The sequence below is a fragment of the Lycium ferocissimum genome, chromosome 10, assembly GCF_029784015.1.
Source record: "Lycium ferocissimum isolate CSIRO_LF1 chromosome 10, AGI_CSIRO_Lferr_CH_V1, whole genome shotgun sequence".
Lineage (NCBI taxonomy): Eukaryota > Viridiplantae > Streptophyta > Magnoliopsida > Solanales > Solanaceae > Lycium > Lycium ferocissimum.
This window is the reverse complement of record NC_081351.1, coordinates 48,516,989-48,534,900: the sequence shown is the minus strand read 5'-3', so window position 1 is coordinate 48,534,900 and position 17,912 is coordinate 48,516,989. Positions and strand designations below refer to the sequence as shown.

Genomic DNA, 17,912 nt, shown 5'->3' with positions numbered 1-17,912 from the left:
AAAGTGTACTTTGTATTAATTATAAACACTAATATAATAAAAGTTTTATATATACGAATCGTAATTTTCAAAGTATCTCATTAAGTCAATAATGATAGATTCGTTGTCACGTCATTTAAATCGCTGTAAACACAAATATAATAAAATTTTAAATACGGAACCAATTAAACTACAACGTTATATTAATCGTGTTTGAACAATAAAACAACTAATATAAAAAAAAAATCACGGGCCCCATATTAAACACGATGCGTATTCATAGCAAACACTAATATAATAAAATTTTAAATACGAAAGACAAACCACATGTTATATTAATCGTGTTTTGAACATATCTATATTGACAAAATCAAGCAATATATATAATAAAAAAAAAAATCCATATTAAAAAAATAAACAATGTCAAAAAAAAAGTCTGAGACTTTGTATTAACTTAGCAAACACTAATATAATAAAGTTTTATATACGAGGCACAAATTACAATGTTATATCAATCATGTTTTGAACATAGTATATGTATATATATATATATATATATATATTATATACATAAATATAATACAAACTAATAATGTCCAAAGTGGGCCCCATACTAAACGACACAAGATATAAAAAATAAAAATAAAAAAGAAGAAACTATATAAAGCATGGGTTTAGACCCATGTTTCATCGTCCGTTGTCCCTTTAAAAAAAAAGGAAGAAAAAAAGTGGAACTGACCACATCCAAACTCACGGGAAAGAAAAAAAGTGGACCCCATATTAACAGAATCAAGCAATATTAAAAAAAAATGTGAATCCCATATTAATAAAACAAACAATGTTAAAAAACAAATGCTTAGAAAATCAAACAATTAAATCAATAATAATGGACTCTTTAGAATAAGGAAAAAATTAATTTCTACTTTGTTTCATTTTAAACATGTAAAATTAATTTAATAATTTGAATTAGAATTATCTAAATCAAAATTTGATAAAAATAATAAGTATTTTACACCGTTAAATTAATCGAATTAAAATTGAAAGATCAACTCGATATTCAAATATTCTTGGATCTGGAGAGGAAAATAGCTTTTAAACAAGTCTTCTTTAAAAAGGTATTAATAAATTTTCGGAAACACGAATAAAATAAAGTTTTAGATACGGAAAAAACTACAATGTTAAATTAATCGTATTTTGAACATATATATATATATATATATATATATATTATTATTATTACCTAAACACAACTACATATACACATACACTATAATCCGAAGCGTTGGGGCCTTTGCCCTTATATAGGCCATCTATATATATATATATATTATGGAATACGTCGGTATGATATTCGGTATTTCAGGGAATCTGCAGCAAATACCAAACTTTTCAAAAATGCGTACGCCAAATACCCCCCATATCTTGATAAGCGGATTCATAAATTTCGATTTCGGTATGATAATCGGTATATACTGTACCGTGCTCACCCCAAATTACACACTCATTCTCTTGTTCATCAATTTTGGTTTTTGGTTCAAAAGAATTTAGAGTGTTTGCGCAAAAAGACATCAATTCTAGCAAAACTTGAAAACAGAAAACGTAAATCTTTACTTTCTTAATGTTTGGTTGAAAAATGGTGCTTTTAAACAATAAAATAAAAACTAAACGTCACTATGTCTTGGCAGAAATCATACTGCTTCTATACAAAGAAAATCAAGATACATCAATCTTGCTTCCAGCTCTATAAAAAAGTTAACGAATCAATACAAATAATAGTTCGACAAAAGACTATCTGTAAGAAAATCAGCCAGAAATAACCGATAAACAAAAATAAAAAGACAATACATGCATTAAAGTGAACAAAAAAGACCAGAGAGAGGATAGACCCTTTGTTAGAAGACACGAACATGAATCTCCTTCAGCTCATTTTTCTTTTGATAAGCCCTTTGAAGAAGTCAAAACTGCATCCATGGAATAAAACAATGTTAACTACTAATGGTCCAAGCAAACATGCTATGTTTATCAGAAAACTAACACCTCGTCACTGCCAAAAATAACCTAGACAAATTAGAACTAAAAACAGCACCTAATGATTGTTGCTATTATTATCAGAGACAAAGAACCCCCACTAAAACTATTTGCTTCAGAAATGAATGTAAAGGAAGAACAGCTCATAATTTTTTTTCCATTTGAGTCACCTGCAAAGTTAAATATCCTAAAAAGCAAAGAAAAATAGCACCTTGTTCAAATGAATGCACATTCATCTTTAGCATTAAGTAACAAAATAATGATTAGATAGTTACATGGGTCATTTGTCTTTTTGCCTCATAATTTTTTTCTTTATGGTGAGTGGGCTAGATATAGATAGAGGTACTTTTTCATCAGAACTGCTTCAAGAAATCCTTTTGCAACTCCAAATCTTTACCCTTTTCGACAAAGACAAGGGGGAGGGGGCCATTTCTCAACCTAATATATCAGCAACTATTACAGTCTTCTTTGACCAGCGGGTGCGAATCAATAGCTGTGGAACTAGCTCCGCCATGAAGTTGATCCTGGTCAAGCTAAATGAATTTAGGAATTCACACCCGATTCCAGGGAAAGGGCAAGGAACTTTCAACAGGCATGGTATGAGAGGAAACAGACCAGCCTTAGGCCACTTCTGCGACTATGACTGACCACGCCAATGAACACTAGGACATGACATGTGGATGATATGAATCAAGTAAATAAGGTACTCACCTCATGTATTTACAAGTAAAAAGCACTAGTATTAACGCAGCACTTTAAGGCAAATATGTGAACTGTATCATTGTAAAGATAGTCCCACGTCCAATCAAACTTGATAGTTAAATGACTGGAGAAAAATGAAAAAAGATATAAGTGATTTTCATTTGATTTTTCTTGGATACTACTGTAAAGTGTAAACTCTAATTTCTAAGACTTCACTAATTTTGTTTTTAATAAGAGTCCACTTCTCGTCATTAGTACGCCGTAATGCTCTCTCCGAACCAACTTAAAGATCCCACCTTGATTTTGGCATGGACAATAAGGAGAAAGCTGAAATGTATATTATCTAGATAGAAATGAGTCCAAAGGTAGAAAATTAACTTTTTATTTTGAAAATTTTTAACTTCTTAAAACTGAAGTGGATCCGATAACATATGAAAATAAATAACAGATTTAGATCAGATTTATAGCTGATTGTTGATAAAGTACTCAGGCACAATGAAGGTAGCTGGAATGAGCAGTTCAGGAGCTGTAATGATTGGGAGATTGAGAGGGTAAATCAATATTTAGAGCTTAAGAAAAGCTGAAGCTCGTTGGAAGTCAAAATGACTCCTCTGTTTGGGTGGCCCAAAGGGATGATAAATTCTCTAGAAGCTCTGCTATCAATCTTTACAAAGGGAAGCCTACTGGTGACAATCATAGATGGCCTTGGAGACAGATTTGGCAAACCAAAGCACCGATCAACATAGCACACTTTGAATGGAATGCCTTACACAATGCATGTCTGACTCAAGACAATTTACAGCACAGAGGATATAGTAGATGTAACTTCTGTGAGGACTCTATAGAGCCTGTAAATCATATTCTTTTGCATAACACTCTTTCCACTCACCTCTACATCTCCGTCCAGCCTTTGTTTCTTGCTATCTTCTATAGGTGATGATTATTGTTACTAGTGTTTAGAAGTAAAAAAAAGATTATAAAAACAATTCATTGTTTGGTTATCAAGATTCACAAACACAAGCAAATTTAATGATCAATAGCAAATCAGATTGGTATCCACTAATTAAGCAGTGGTCAAAGGAGAAGCATAAATGGTCAAAATCAACATACTCTCTTTTACCAATGTTGGGGGAGATTTTCGACAAAAGAACTGAAAAGATAAGATGGGTTATGTTAGAGATGTTTAGCCTCGAGACAAACCTGTTGCCATCTGGGTGTAGCTCACACATTTGACCATCATCTGTGATTCCTAATAAGTACCCTGAGGATGCCAAACCCTGAAAGTAGAATCATTTGTTTATGTAGCTAATTACACGGAAAAGACAGTTTACTAGAGCAAGGACAACTAAGACAAAGTATGAAAATTATATGGTCCAAATCAAAACAACAATTGAAATAAACTTCAGAGCGTGTTCACTTCATGGGATTGATGAGGGTGCCAGCTTCGGCTGAGTGGTTATACATAGACTATGAATCCACAAATATCACAAGCATATACTAAAGAGTGGTAAACGCCACATTATAGAAGGGAAGAATCAACAATCAAGGATTCAACAGTAACATGGATTCTCTACAGGTTCCCCTACCATCTTCACAACAATAAGAGTGGTAGCTTTCATGACCTCTCTCTTATGAGATACTTATCTGTTCAGATATTGACCATCCAAACTCGTCTTGGGTAATCGTACAGTTTCCTATACTTCACTCTAACTCAAAAAGGTGAACCCAGCTTAACTCATGGATAACATATAAGCAAAATCAAATTAAGAGCTAGGAAAAAAAGATACTTGGTAACTGGTACATTGCATTATAACTCCTTATTTTCCTAAGAGTACACTCTTCCTGAATGTGTCTTAGGAGAAAAGTCACCCCTTACAACAACTAGGCCTCTATAGCAGGCAAGTCAGGATCGGCTATGAAGGATCGGCTATGAATCCTCACTGACCATGTTGTTCCCTTTAAACTCATCTCAGACAAACATTATGCAACATAAAATAGAAGAAGTTCTCTATATTTCTATTGGGAGAAAAATCTATGACAAGATTAAGAAGCTCCTAGAAGACACATGACCTAATGTAAATGTACTAATATGACTAACCCATATTCCCAACTAGTTGGTATCTGAAGATTTTTAGCAAGAAGAATGGGTTTCTTGTAATTCTGAATGAATATACAATCCATAAGAATGGGTACTTATACATGAGTTCTAAGACTAAATAAGGAAAGACAATATTACACTTCAATCATTTACATCAATACAATATATTCCTAAAATTAAGCTATCAATCTTAATCATCAATATCAAATCAACATCTCAATCTTAATCATTAATACCAAATCAACACTCCCCCTCAAGTTGGTGCAAAGATGTCGCACATGCCCAACTTGCAAACCAGTGTATGAAAAGTCCGTTTGTTGAGGCCTTTAGTAAACACATCAGCTAGTTGTTTTTTTGATGACACGTGGAATAAACTCAAGACACCACCCATGACTTTTTCTTTGATGAAGTGTCGATCAATTTCAACGTGCTTTGTTCGGTCACGAATACTGATTGCATTGTTGTATAAGGAAAGTTTCCTTTTTTCAGACAATCTCAATTCTTCAGTAACTTTTGTAACCACAAAGTTCGCAAACGCCCGGGCCATAGCTCTATATTCTGCCTCCGCACTTGATCTAGCAACTACACTTTGCTTCTTGCTTCTCCAAGTGACCAAGTTTCCTCCTACGAGGTAAAGAACCGGATGTAGACTTCTGTCATCTAAAGATCCAGCCCAATCTGCATCGGTAAAGGCTTTGTTGGAGGTGACCATGTCTGGAGTAAAGTAGACCTTTTCAACAGTATACCGCAAAATGTGAAAGACGGCTTGCATACTATCTCGAGGATCATATAAACCGACTCACTAGGCGATCGAATAGGCTATGAGAGATAAAATGAGTCTTCCAACCAGCCTCTGATCTCTCTTTATCAATCGACTTTCCAACTCCGCTTTGTAGTTTGTGATTGCTTTCAAGTGATTTTGCTGGTTTGCAACCTCCGTCATAAAGAGATCCAGAATATACTTTCTTTGAGAAATAAAGATTCCTCTTTTGATCTAGCAACTCTCAATTCCCAAGTAGATCCTTGATCTCAAATTCCCGTGGGAATCTCGTCATTATATGTCATCAACATAAAACAATGTTCAGTCTTATATTGACCAGATCATTCTTTTATAGAATCGTCAAACCAAGCTCTAGGAGATTGTTTAATCCGTACAAGGCTTTCTTCAACTGCAAGGCTTTCTAACTTTGTACATGTCTCCATGAAGAAATGCATTCTTCTACAAGATTAAGAATTCTAATAAGGGAGCAATCTAATCAATAAGTTCGAAGAACTTTAGCCACCAATCTTGCTTTCAACTTCTTCAACGGGACCCATCAATGTTTTACAAAGGAAGACCCATTCGTAACCAATCTTTATCCATGTTTACGGTGAAGACGTTCACCCAGCTTACAAGTTCCCAAGTCTCTAAGGCCTTCTATTTCTTCCATCATTCAAAAGCTTCCTCGGGAACAATCAAGGGCGATAAAGAATTATAGGAAACAAAGTTAGATAAAGGGTGTTTAAAGATCCGACTCAGTAAATCTAACTCATTAGGAAAGATAGATAACTCACGAGCAAAGAAGGTTAGACTTTCCCTGCCTCAAAGGTGTCCTCTCTCTCTTATTTCACTTTCTCTAGTAATTATAATTCTCCCCCTCGGTGGTGTAATGCAGATATTCCCGAAAGGTAACATCCATCCAAAATCTCATTTGTCTTAGAATACCCAAAACACACATTTAAGAGCTCTAGGTTCAAGTTTCCCAGAGTTCTACAAAACAAACACACCCAAATTTCCTCGAAAATTAAGAGTTTTAAGTGCTTCATTGATAGGGCAAATTTACTAGAATGGCATCTTCCTGAGGTGATCTGTACTTCTAACAAATGCCTATTTTTTCTTTAAACTTTTCAGGCACTAGTATAAGACAACTAGTTTGATGGATTATCCCAGACAAATCTCCAAAAAGTTTTATCCATGTATTCTCAACTAGGCCTCAAAAGTACAAATCATCTTAGAAATGACTTAAAACAGAGAAAACTTCACTTTTGGCTTTTAACAGATATACCCATGTCATTCTAGTGCAACAATCGATAAAAGCAACAAACCATCACTGTTGAGTAGGACCAATGAATAGTCGAAAGTGTCACACTCGAGAGCAAAGAGTTTACAGTGTGCTTGGCATATTCACCACAAGACAAAGATTCAAACTCAGCTCTAGAAAATAAACCCATATAACTTTTTTAAGCAAAAAAGACAAATTTCCTACAAAAAAGTCAGTCTCGAGTTCCATCGATCAAATTAAGCCATCACAACTAATCTTCTTCCCCGTACGGCCACAATAATCGTGAAAGAATCGACACTACGCTAGTTCTTTGGTGATAGAATCTAAAATCAGAGTACAAAAGATCAACCCTATACAGAAGGATGATAAGGTAATATCTCTATCCCCTTTGACTATTTCTATTGGAGAATCAATAATCCAACAATTGAGCCAATGTCGCACATAATTAGCAACACCATCTTCGAAGACAGACAAAGTCTCTCACACCCATATTATCCTGGATGGGAAAGGTTAGAATAGGCCTACGACAGAACTGAAAAAAAAAATCCAGAAAAAAATCGCCGGAAAAGTTGGCTGCCACGCCGGAATCCTAATTCCGGTGATCGGAAAAATCAAAACTGATAGTGGATAGGCTAATTGGACCCAACAGAGAAAAATAATCCAGAACGGAAGGAGTTTTTGATAGAAAACACCTCTTTTTTTTAGCAAGAAGAAAGGGCTTCTATAATTTTTTGAATGAATATACAATCCATAAGAATGGTACTTATACATGAGTTCTAAGACTAAATAAGGAAAGACAATATTACACAATCAATTCCTAATCGTTTACATCAATACAATATATTCCTAAAATTAAGCTATCAATCTTAATCATCAATATCAAATCAACATCTCAATCTTAATCATTAATACCAAATCAACAGTATCACCTATATACATCTTTTTCTTCTACCATGCCCTATATTTTTTGCCAGATTTGCATGGATGCTAATGAAAGATAATTCATGTGTTTATTCATTTATTCAAGTTTTTGAACAGTTTTTGGAAACTCATTGGGTGAACTGTTGTTAGAAATCCTTTAACAGTTTCAAGTGCTCAAGTGACCTTGGCCTTCAGTCTCCCATTTAGATAATCCCAAGAGAAAGATTGAAAGGAACCCATTGACCTAAGCCCTAAGCTCAAAAACACCCAAAAGCACCGCTAAAACCACCAAATTGTATCTTTCTCAACACTCTCCCGACTTAATGACTTCACTGTACTAGTCTGGTGCACTCCTATTTCCGTGCATCTTAATATGTTATCCTGCAATGTAAACTAGAAGATATACCTGTGGGAGTTTACATAATATATCGCAGTGAAGAAGCAGCCTCACTAGAAGTTGAACTCGAAGTTAAAAAAGATACCATATTGTGAAAGAAAATTAAAGAGTGACAAGGCATGAAACTGAAAATTCAACAATAATCATACTTTATATCTTAGGACAAGTAAAAGAGCGAGTCCACTAAAACTAACCTGAATGGTGACTACATTTTCAACGCATTGGTCCTGATCGTCACTTCTTTCCTGCACAATAACCCTTTGTCCACTACATTTACATGCGAGGGCAGAAGAATGCCAGTTAATAACTGAAGAGATAATATCTTGATACACTTGAATTCAGCACTCAATAAGAAATGAAGTAGACTTCAGACTGACTTAACCTGTACAAGGGTTGACCAAACTTTACAATAAGAAACCAGTATATAGGAAGAACAAAAAGGTAAGCAGGCAAAACGAGTCATGTGGCATCCAAAAGAGGTTACATGTTCCATCCACCATCAGTTGTTTCATGATAACACATGTAAATATTTCTACATCTGAATAAGGAATAAACGGCATGGAGAACCATGAGGTCTCAGATTCAAATCCCAGCGGAGGCAAAAACAATAGGTGATATCTTTCCATCTATCCAAGCCTACCGGTGCCTGTACTGGTGAGAGGTAGCAGGTACCGTGCGCGCAAGCTGGCCCGAAGACCACGGTTATCAAAATTTTAAAAAAGGGAATAAATGACATGGACAATATATTGATTATGTGTGTTAAGTGTAGCAGGTAATCAAACCCCCCCCCCCCCCACACACACACACACAGAGTTACATTTCGGCTGATCAGTGGTTAACTTCGTAACATCTTAATTTTTGTGCATGTATTAGTATAAGTAGATGATTTGAGCTGGCTCCATCTTCCTCTTTACCTTTATTTTTGGATATGTGAACTTCATTTTAATGGAAAAAAAAAAAAAAAAAAATAACTTTTTTTTTTTTTTTTGAGAAGGTAACAGAAAAAAAAAAAAAAAAAAAAAGAGAGAATAGAATAACTCTTTCACCAAAAGAAAAAAGATGAGAGGGAAAAGAAGAGAGACGAAGGCCAGTCAAGGGGGCAAAAAATACCATATGACCATTTCTGGGAATTTGTAAATAAAACAAAAATATCTGGAGGGTCCCCCAAGCATCGTCCTCCGTCCTCCTGCTTAATTTCATGTTAATTCACTCTTACAACATGAGGATTTCTACTTTCCCCTTTTGCTCTTGACCAATTCATAGGGGATCTTTGATCAATTTGATTGTTGAGACTACAACTTTAGCTCCGCATAAGTACAGAACAGTCACGTCACAATTTTTGGAGGGAGATTGGACTAATATTCACCTCACAGGCCCACAAGCTTTTGTCCATTTTATTCAGGATGAAGCGGTGCTCATTTTCTGTCATCTGATGGGCAAGGAAGGTGGCCTTTGTTGAACCTAGTAGTCCCATTTATCTCCAGCTTTTCCATGGCTATCCTTCAGATGTAAATCTACCGTACAACATCCCCCTTCCCAAAAGAACCCTGTTATCTAGGCTCGGGCATCAGTACAGTACAAGTACGTTGAATTTTTTGCGCATCATTACTGTGAATGATACAAGTGAAACTACCGAGGTCTAGGTCCATTTGTTTAAGAGTCCCTTTTGTAGTCTGGAGAATGACACTACCCAGTGATCCACAATCTTTTATTACATAAAGCTTTTCATTGCTCATCTAGAAGCAGCCTTTGTCCTACCATACGACATGGTAAGAGAATTTTACTTTTATTTCCCGTCATCCAAAGCACAATCAAGTACAAGAAGATGCACATGTGTGATTAAAAGCGAACAAAGGGTCAACTTTAAAGGATTTCCATAGCATTTCCATAGCATAAAGTTCTCTGCTTGGTAAAGAGTTTCAAAGTAGAAGGGTAGCAGCATAACAGATGTTGGAATCTACAGCAACATATACCAGTCTTTACCTGTGTAACCAAGTCCTATAATACAACTCTTCAAGAGCTTGAAATCCTGCATGCACACAGAAAAATGCATCACTCTTTTCATTACCGTACCAAGATATGCAGAAGCTCCCTACAAGAATATAGCTCCTTCACCAAGGAATCACTCCATGATTTCCAGGTACTTAAACAGTTTCTAAGACAATCACAAACAGCAAAGAATGAAGTTGATAAGAAAGCATAAAACTGAACTTTATGACTTCCAACATTGCACGATAATCTAATACAATACACAACGTCCCAGAACACCACCCTCACTACAAAAGTTCCTATGGATCTCAAGTTGCATAAGCACCTAATACCCTTTTTGACAAGCTCAACATTAACCAACCCAATGAAAAAAAAAGGGACTATTCTCATTACTGAACCTCCAGTTCATTTGCTGACAGTGAAATATCATCTTAATGGAAAATAAAGGACACGCCAAAACAGGCCAGCTTAGAAAAAGACACAGGCAAGTGGAAAGAAAGTCTAGCATATGGTGATATCACTTTTTGAGAAAGGTAACAAAAAAAATGATAAATTTTGATATTATCGCTGACCCATCAATGGGAAGAAAGGCTGGTAATGTTTGATGTACTATATTTTTTGACACGTTTTAAATTTAACTTGTAAATTACAATCTCATCACCATCAGCAAACAACCGTGCTTAAAATTCTTGAAATCTTCCTCCAGGAACCAGCTTACTTTTGCCATCAAAAATATATAAGCAGCTCATACAGACAAGAACACCCCACATTCATATTGGAAGTTTCCTAACTTCGTTACCTTTGGTTAACACCGCCCACCAGAGGGGAAAAAAAAAAAAACAAAAAAAAACAAAAAAAACAAGGGTAGGAGGGAGGAGAAAGCGTTATCTTCCTAGAAACAATTACTGGATACTACTCAAATGACATGGTGTGCAAACAGCAATGTGATTTGTTTTATTATTTTTTTGATAGCTGAAACATTCCCTATGAGTTAGCAACCCAACACCAGTTGGCCCATAGGTTTGATACTCGGAGTATGGACCCACCACCCCTCTACCTTGCTCCCACTTAAATACCAGGTTTCATGTCAGTAGCGGGCAGACAACAATGTCTTATTGCATAATGAGATTAAAGAACAATTGAAAAACTTAAACGGAAACCACATGATTAGAATCTCTAAATGAATTGATAAAAAGAAGAAGTGGACAAGTTAAAGATCTAGTTGGAGATCTTTTTTCTTTAACATTGGGCTTTTAGGATTTCACGGATATTGAAGATTTCCCAATGTTTAACATGGGTCTCATTTTGAGTTTAAGTAGTTAAGAACTTGTTGTGTTATTTAGCAGCTGAGTTCTCTTTAATTACTTGTGTACCCTGACTTTGACTGGGAAATCTAACCCTCTATTTCTTGTTCTCTTATCCTTCGTTTCTGTTTATTCTTGGTGGCCATTACTTGGTGTACTGATTTCTCCAAGAGATACAAGTATGTTAATACTATCTTCCTTTCGGAAAAGCTTACCACATGCAACATCATGTTTTGGCATTGACATGTAGCAACTCAGGACCGCCTGGACGAACGTAGATTAGGCTCACCAAAGACAGAATTAAATTTTGACAAGATCTAAAACCCAAACTAAAGATGTTGTGACACAAAAGTATGAAGCTAAATCAAAAGTACTTGAAGTTATACAAAAGGCTTCAATATTTTATGTTTCTCCCATGTTGATGAGTTAAGAACTTGATTAAAGGCTATCAAGTAAACTACAAAACCAAGAAGCAGACAGAAAATAAATGGTGGTTCTTTTGATCTATGAATAACCATATTGTTAAACTTGAACTAGCATGCTGAGCATTCCAGAACATTCATATTCTTGACTAGTCCCTGAAGTTTTGTATTTCAACATTTGAAAGTCGGGCTGTATATCCACGATGGTTTCAAATGAGTAGTTAAAGTCGATTTACCTTGTTCTAAGAAAACGTCATAAAGGTTCTCAAATTTATTGAAAAATGCTGCAACAATATCTTCTCTTTTCAATTCACGTGAGAGAGGATTCACTCTCTTTAAAACAGAATTCAAGCATGTGGTAGGCTTCTCATTCCCCACATTCAATCCAACTCCTGCGAAGTAATTATCAACATCAAAGAACTCCAATGTAATTTCTCCAAATCGATAGACTGAAAGGAGATAGAAACAGCTACAGATGTTCATCAGTCAATTTAGAATGATCCGAAAAGGGATTTAGAAAATTAGCTATGTTAACCAAGACTGCAAGAGTAAGAAAAAATTCTGACTAACTAAATTCATTAAGTTTGCAAGAAACCCCAAAAGTTTGTAGTAGCATGCAAAGTTTATTCTTTATTTTGGGCATGAAGAGAGAATAAAATAGACATCAGTAAGACAGTACTTTCTTTTTCTTTTTTCTTTTTGGTAAGTAAATGACTGAGCCAGTTTACCAGCACTAACATAGAACTTCTTTGACCTATATACAGATGTGCTTAGAATGCCTCCCACTTTAAGGCCACCTAAATATAGATCATTTGGCCACTTTATTCGAACATCAAGATATGGAGTTCCCTGTAACACATTACGCAGCCAAGAACAACAAGGAAAGTAAGTATAACATATCAACAGTTATTCTAAATCAAGTAAACGATCTACATGTTACAAAAGCTTCTATACAGCAAACATCTAGTTTCAACAAATCCTGTCCTACCACTCCTATTTTATCCATATGTATAATTGAAATTGTTCAAATACATACTACAATAACAACAACAACATATCCAGAGTAATCCCACAAGTGGGGTCTGGGGAGGGTGGTGTATATGCAGCCTTACCCCTTCCTTGTGAAGGTAGAGAGGTTGTTTCCGGTAGACACTTGGCTCAAGTAAAGCAACATGATAAAGTTAGACATCAAATAATAAAAGTACCTTGAGGACAGGTTTCATACACGAAAGTTCAGTGAGAACATTACAGGGATTTATCTCATTTGATAGTGATACAAGTCAAACATGATCACTAGGTGGAATAAACTTAACTCATTCCAGCTAATATAAATTAGGAGATCTGAATGGACATGCTGGTAGAGATAATGATGCTTTCAATAGAGCACATGAGAGATTCGATAATGAGTGGCAGGATATATGCAGGAAAGGCTACTTTAGAGTTTACCTTAAATTTTGATTTAAATGTACTTGAAAAAGCGGGAAACACACTTAGATAACATTTAAGAGTAAAGATGTTAACCACATATATAACCCTTATCAAATAAATGATGCCTATATGTGAGGACTTCAAGCTTATATCAGGAGAAGCCCTAACCACCAGCAGTGATTAGGTGGTCTTGGAGGAAGCAATGTAGGGAAGCATTAAAGACAAAGAATTCCATGGAACAAGGAATTCGGTGGTGGATACTACAAGGTTTTTCTTCTAAATTTCCTAAATTTAGCTCTTAATAGGCTTAGCAAATTCACTCTTTCTGCTTAAGACAATCACAACTACGGGAGTCTACCCTTCAAAATGGAAACCATCTTTAATACAAAATATCTATACAACGTAGTGGTGATTCATAGTCTCCTGGCATAAGCAGAGCAATTAGGAGCATTATTTTGCCAAATATCGACGGAGTTCAGGAAATACCCCTGTTCATCAATACAGCATGAATAAATGACGATAGAAATCATTAATTATTTAGGCAAATCTAGACAAAACAAAGTAATTAATAGAAAAGTCTGACAGAGAATCTTGTAACTCAAGAAGAACCAAAAACCTATGTCAATGCTCCATATCATAGGCAGCTGTATCAACTGAATCTACCTGAATTTGATATAAGTTCATCCTACAGTTCACTGAGTAATAAAGTGGGCATTGATAATTATCCAGGTTTTCCCTTTCACAATCATCTCTTTCCTGAATACCTCCTAACTCAAGTAACATTCTTTAGGAAACAGGAGAATCTCTTTAGCAGACCAATAAGCACTAAGCAATAATTGTCCACAAGTACTGTATACAATTCTTCACAGACCATCCATCATATAACTGCTTTAATTTCCAAGTACACGAACTAAATGGCAAAACCATATAATCTACATGTGTAAAAACTAATGGTTTCATTGACACAATCAGATAGAGAATATATAACTTAATAAATGAGAAAACTTTAGTTCAATGTTTAAGCAATGTTGACATACAGTCACACTTATCTCCTACTTATGTTTCCCATACATTGATTGACCAATCGAATTTCAATTTCAGGATGCCAGTACACATATTTGTAATATAAGTACTTACCTTTTCCAAACAGACAGCCTTAATGGCCTCTGTCATGGCAAGACAGACTACATACTGCACATGTGGCACCACTCTGCCATCCTCCATTTGTATTGAAAATGAAAATAAAAGGCAACCCTTTGGTGATTGCCACACATTACTTGAACGGCCTTCAGAGGTAATTAAACATATAATCAAATCAAAGTAAAATATGAATAAATGTTGGCAAACATGATAAGAGCAAAAAATCTGCAATACACAAGATAGAGCAACTGCAATTTTTGATACCTACTCTATAACTCATGCATTTTTTTTTCTATTAGTTTTGTATTACCCTAACGTTAAAGCAACAATGGAGAATGGGACCTTCTCTAACTTCCATTCATTGTTAATGGAAAAGGTCACGCCATCACGCTCAAGGCAAATAACACATATCTATGCTTTTCTAAAGGTCCGAAAGCCGTTTTTACTAATTCATAGTTTGTGGAGGGAACAAAATCTCACATTTGGTGCCAAAATCCACCTCTAATCTCTTCAATCTTCATACAATATTCAGTCTTCTTAACATAGCTACAGAAGTTGATTGTTTTATATTTCAAAGACAACAACAGTCCAGTTCTATAATATTTCTTACAAAAGTGAAATGCAATCACAATTGCGAGAGAGAGAGAGAGAGAGAGCACAATTGGTTGCACGAAATAGAACAGCCCAGCATATGCTAATAAGCACTTAATTGAATTGTACCACAGAAATGAAGTCTATAGTTCACTAGAACAAAATTAATAGTTTTTGCACCCTCCATTTGAAAGTCAGATCATTATGTATACTACTTAAAAAGATTCCGACTTTCAAAAAGTTAAAAATGCAGGGATATCCACATACCTCTCCCTTTCAGTTGCACATCAGCAACACACACTGTACCAACTGGTAAGTCAGAGTTATTTCTGCCATACACAAACAATAAAATGAATAAAAGAAAAAGTTACAGTATCAATAACCAATTAGCAAGCAGGTTCAACTTGTAAGTAAAGAGTTTTCACAATATCAAACAGGTAATTATATATACTTAAGCATGCTAATCTAAATTAACGTAAATAACTTGCAGTCTATAACAACATCCTTATATAAGGACACTTCACTATAACAGCTATATTTTCTGTGGAACCAATCTTTCATGTTATGTTAAATTATATGTTACCTATAATAGCAATTCGGTATAGCAGCCAAAAATATCGGAACAAACATGCCGTTATAGAGAGATTTGACTGTACAAGCAAAACGTTGAACTGTTACAATACCATATTGTATAGTATCGTATTGGATTGGGTTGTATTGTATTAATGAATACAATGTTTGGATAGACTGTACAATAACGCATATAACGTTGAACTGGCTTTCACGGAGGTCTAACATTGCCTATCTCTCTCTCCGTGTGGTTTGCGAACAATTGCACAGGATCGTATTGCGGCTGCGGGTCCCATGTCATAAAAAAATTATATATATATATTGTAAATAACAACGGGAAGGAGCCTTGAATACAATACCATAGGTCACCACGGGTTCGAGCCATGGGAAACAACTCTTGGAAATGCAAGTAAGATTAATAACATTTTATACCCGCGCATACGGGAGTTGCACGGCTTTTTTTTTTTATAACAACGGGTTTATAACACCATACAATATAATTTTAAGAACAATGAAAACAAATATGCTATTAATGAAGATAGGGATCGGTTAATTACTGTGAAATAACGTCATGAGTTGAAGACAATTTAGGAGAGTAAATAAGTAGTCTCCCAAAACGCCTACTCCAAAGTGTTTTAAAGTATTCTTCAATTCGAAACGCGTCGTTTTCGAATGTTGTTTTGAGCTCTGAATGAAGAACAACATCAACTTCTTCACCATTTTTATGCAGTTGAAGGGTATTTTTGTCCTTTAATACCTTTGCCACGTCATTCTCTTCATTGGATTTGCCAGAGAGTAGAAGCAGCGTTTGTGCAGGGTTTTTTGGCTCCATTTTAACGTGTGATGACGATGAGGAGAAAGCTTTGAGGTATGGAAAATTGGGAATTTTTGGAAGAGAATGTGTGAAAAATATGCCTTTGAATTGAGAAATCATTAGTTTTCAATGACGGAGAAATTAATGCTGAAGGTTTATATATTCAGGAGGGTGTTTGTTGGTGAATTAGTGCCTGCCAGAGCAATTTTTGTAGTGTCAATATGAAGTACAAACAGTGTAGCACAAGGTACGACTTTAACTGCACATGTATAAGATGGCAATATCAAAACTTATGTGGCATAGTATATAAAATAAAATAAAAAAGATAATAATTAAAAACACAACTCAAGTGGAGTATTATTTTTTGCATTTTCTACCTAAACTATTATCAATTATTTATCAAAACATACCTTGACTAAAAGATTTGATGGTGCGTAGCATACGTTCTTTCTTTTTTGTTTAAAAATGGTGCCAAATGGCCCTCCATGAGGATAATTAAAGGATTAATTGGAAAAAGAAAAAAAAAAAGAGATAATGGTAAAAAGATATGAATTTTTTGTGAGTTTCAAGCACTAGTCGAAGTGTGTTTTGATAAATAGTTGGTAATAGTTCAGGTAGGAAACGCAAATACTTGATAGTTCAGGTATGTTTTGATAAATAGTTGGAAATAGTTTAGGTAGAAAACGCAAACACCTGATAGTTCAGGTAGGAAACTCACAAAAACGTGATACTTAAAGAGTGTTTTTTACCATTATCTCTAAAAAAAATAGAATACATAAAAAAAAAACTCTAAATTTGACTCGTTTTATTCAAATCCTCTTTAAACTATATATCTAGTCCTACTTACCCCTCTACACTTGTTTTTTTTAATTTTTTTATTTTTATAATCGTTACTCATTCAAATAGTAACGGATCCTAATTACCTCCATCTACTAGGTTTTTCTAAAATTCAAGTAATTTCAAATGACGTTTGGGGCATGATGCCTTAAAATAACGGTCACATAACATTAATCCAATGTGTAAAAAAAAAATCTAAGACCATTCCCTTTTTTATTATTCCAACGGCTATTTTCTTATCTCCTTTTATATATCTTCTCTATTCCTAGATTAAAATATAGCAACCATTTTTTTCTTCTTTTATTATTTTTCTTTTGAGGGGATAACGAATATATAAAAGTTAAGTATATGGAGTAATTACTAGTTAGGACCAATTATTATTTGCGGGATAACGATTATAGAATAGTCAAACATAAAGAGTAATTAAGACCAAATATAAACTAACAAATCTGAATAAAACACTCCAATTTTAAGGGTCTTTCAGATATTCTGCGAAAAGAACGTATACTTCAAATTAGTTTACTAGGATGTCTTTTTACTCTTCCAAGACATTTTTATTACTATCTATAAGGGACAACCCAAGGGCTTTTGTAGCCCCCACAAAATTTTTCAATAAAATGTCAAACTTTTCAATTAATTACTTTTAGGTC

The 17,912-nt window shown here is 34.7% G+C and overlaps 1 protein-coding gene across 2 annotated transcripts; it reads right to left on the bottom strand.

Annotated features, from left to right (window-relative positions):
• Window positions 1-1,698: 1,698 nt before the first annotated feature.
• On the bottom strand, window positions 1,699-16,613 carry LOC132034155 (biotin--protein ligase 2-like). 2 transcript variants are annotated; one of them, XM_059424426.1, is made up of 9 exons: window positions 16,169-16,612; window positions 15,309-15,370; window positions 14,448-14,596; window positions 12,611-12,731; window positions 12,119-12,274; window positions 10,151-10,196; window positions 8,362-8,434; window positions 3,910-3,986; window positions 1,699-1,940 (listed from the first exon to the last, which is right to left on the bottom strand). In XM_059424426.1, the coding sequence occupies exons 1-9, from the start codon at window positions 16,543-16,545 to the stop codon at window positions 1,898-1,900; spliced, it is 1,104 nt and encodes a 367-aa protein (XP_059280409.1). In that variant the 5' UTR covers window positions 16,546-16,612; the 3' UTR covers window positions 1,699-1,897. The 2 variants fall into 2 exon arrangements, 1 of the variants encoding a protein (XP_059280409.1); XR_009408964.1 differs by lacking the exons at window positions 1,699-1,940; window positions 3,910-3,986 and adding an exon at window positions 11,530-11,724 and having other exon boundaries at window positions 16,169-16,613.
• Window positions 16,614-17,912: the final 1,299 nt, after the last annotated feature.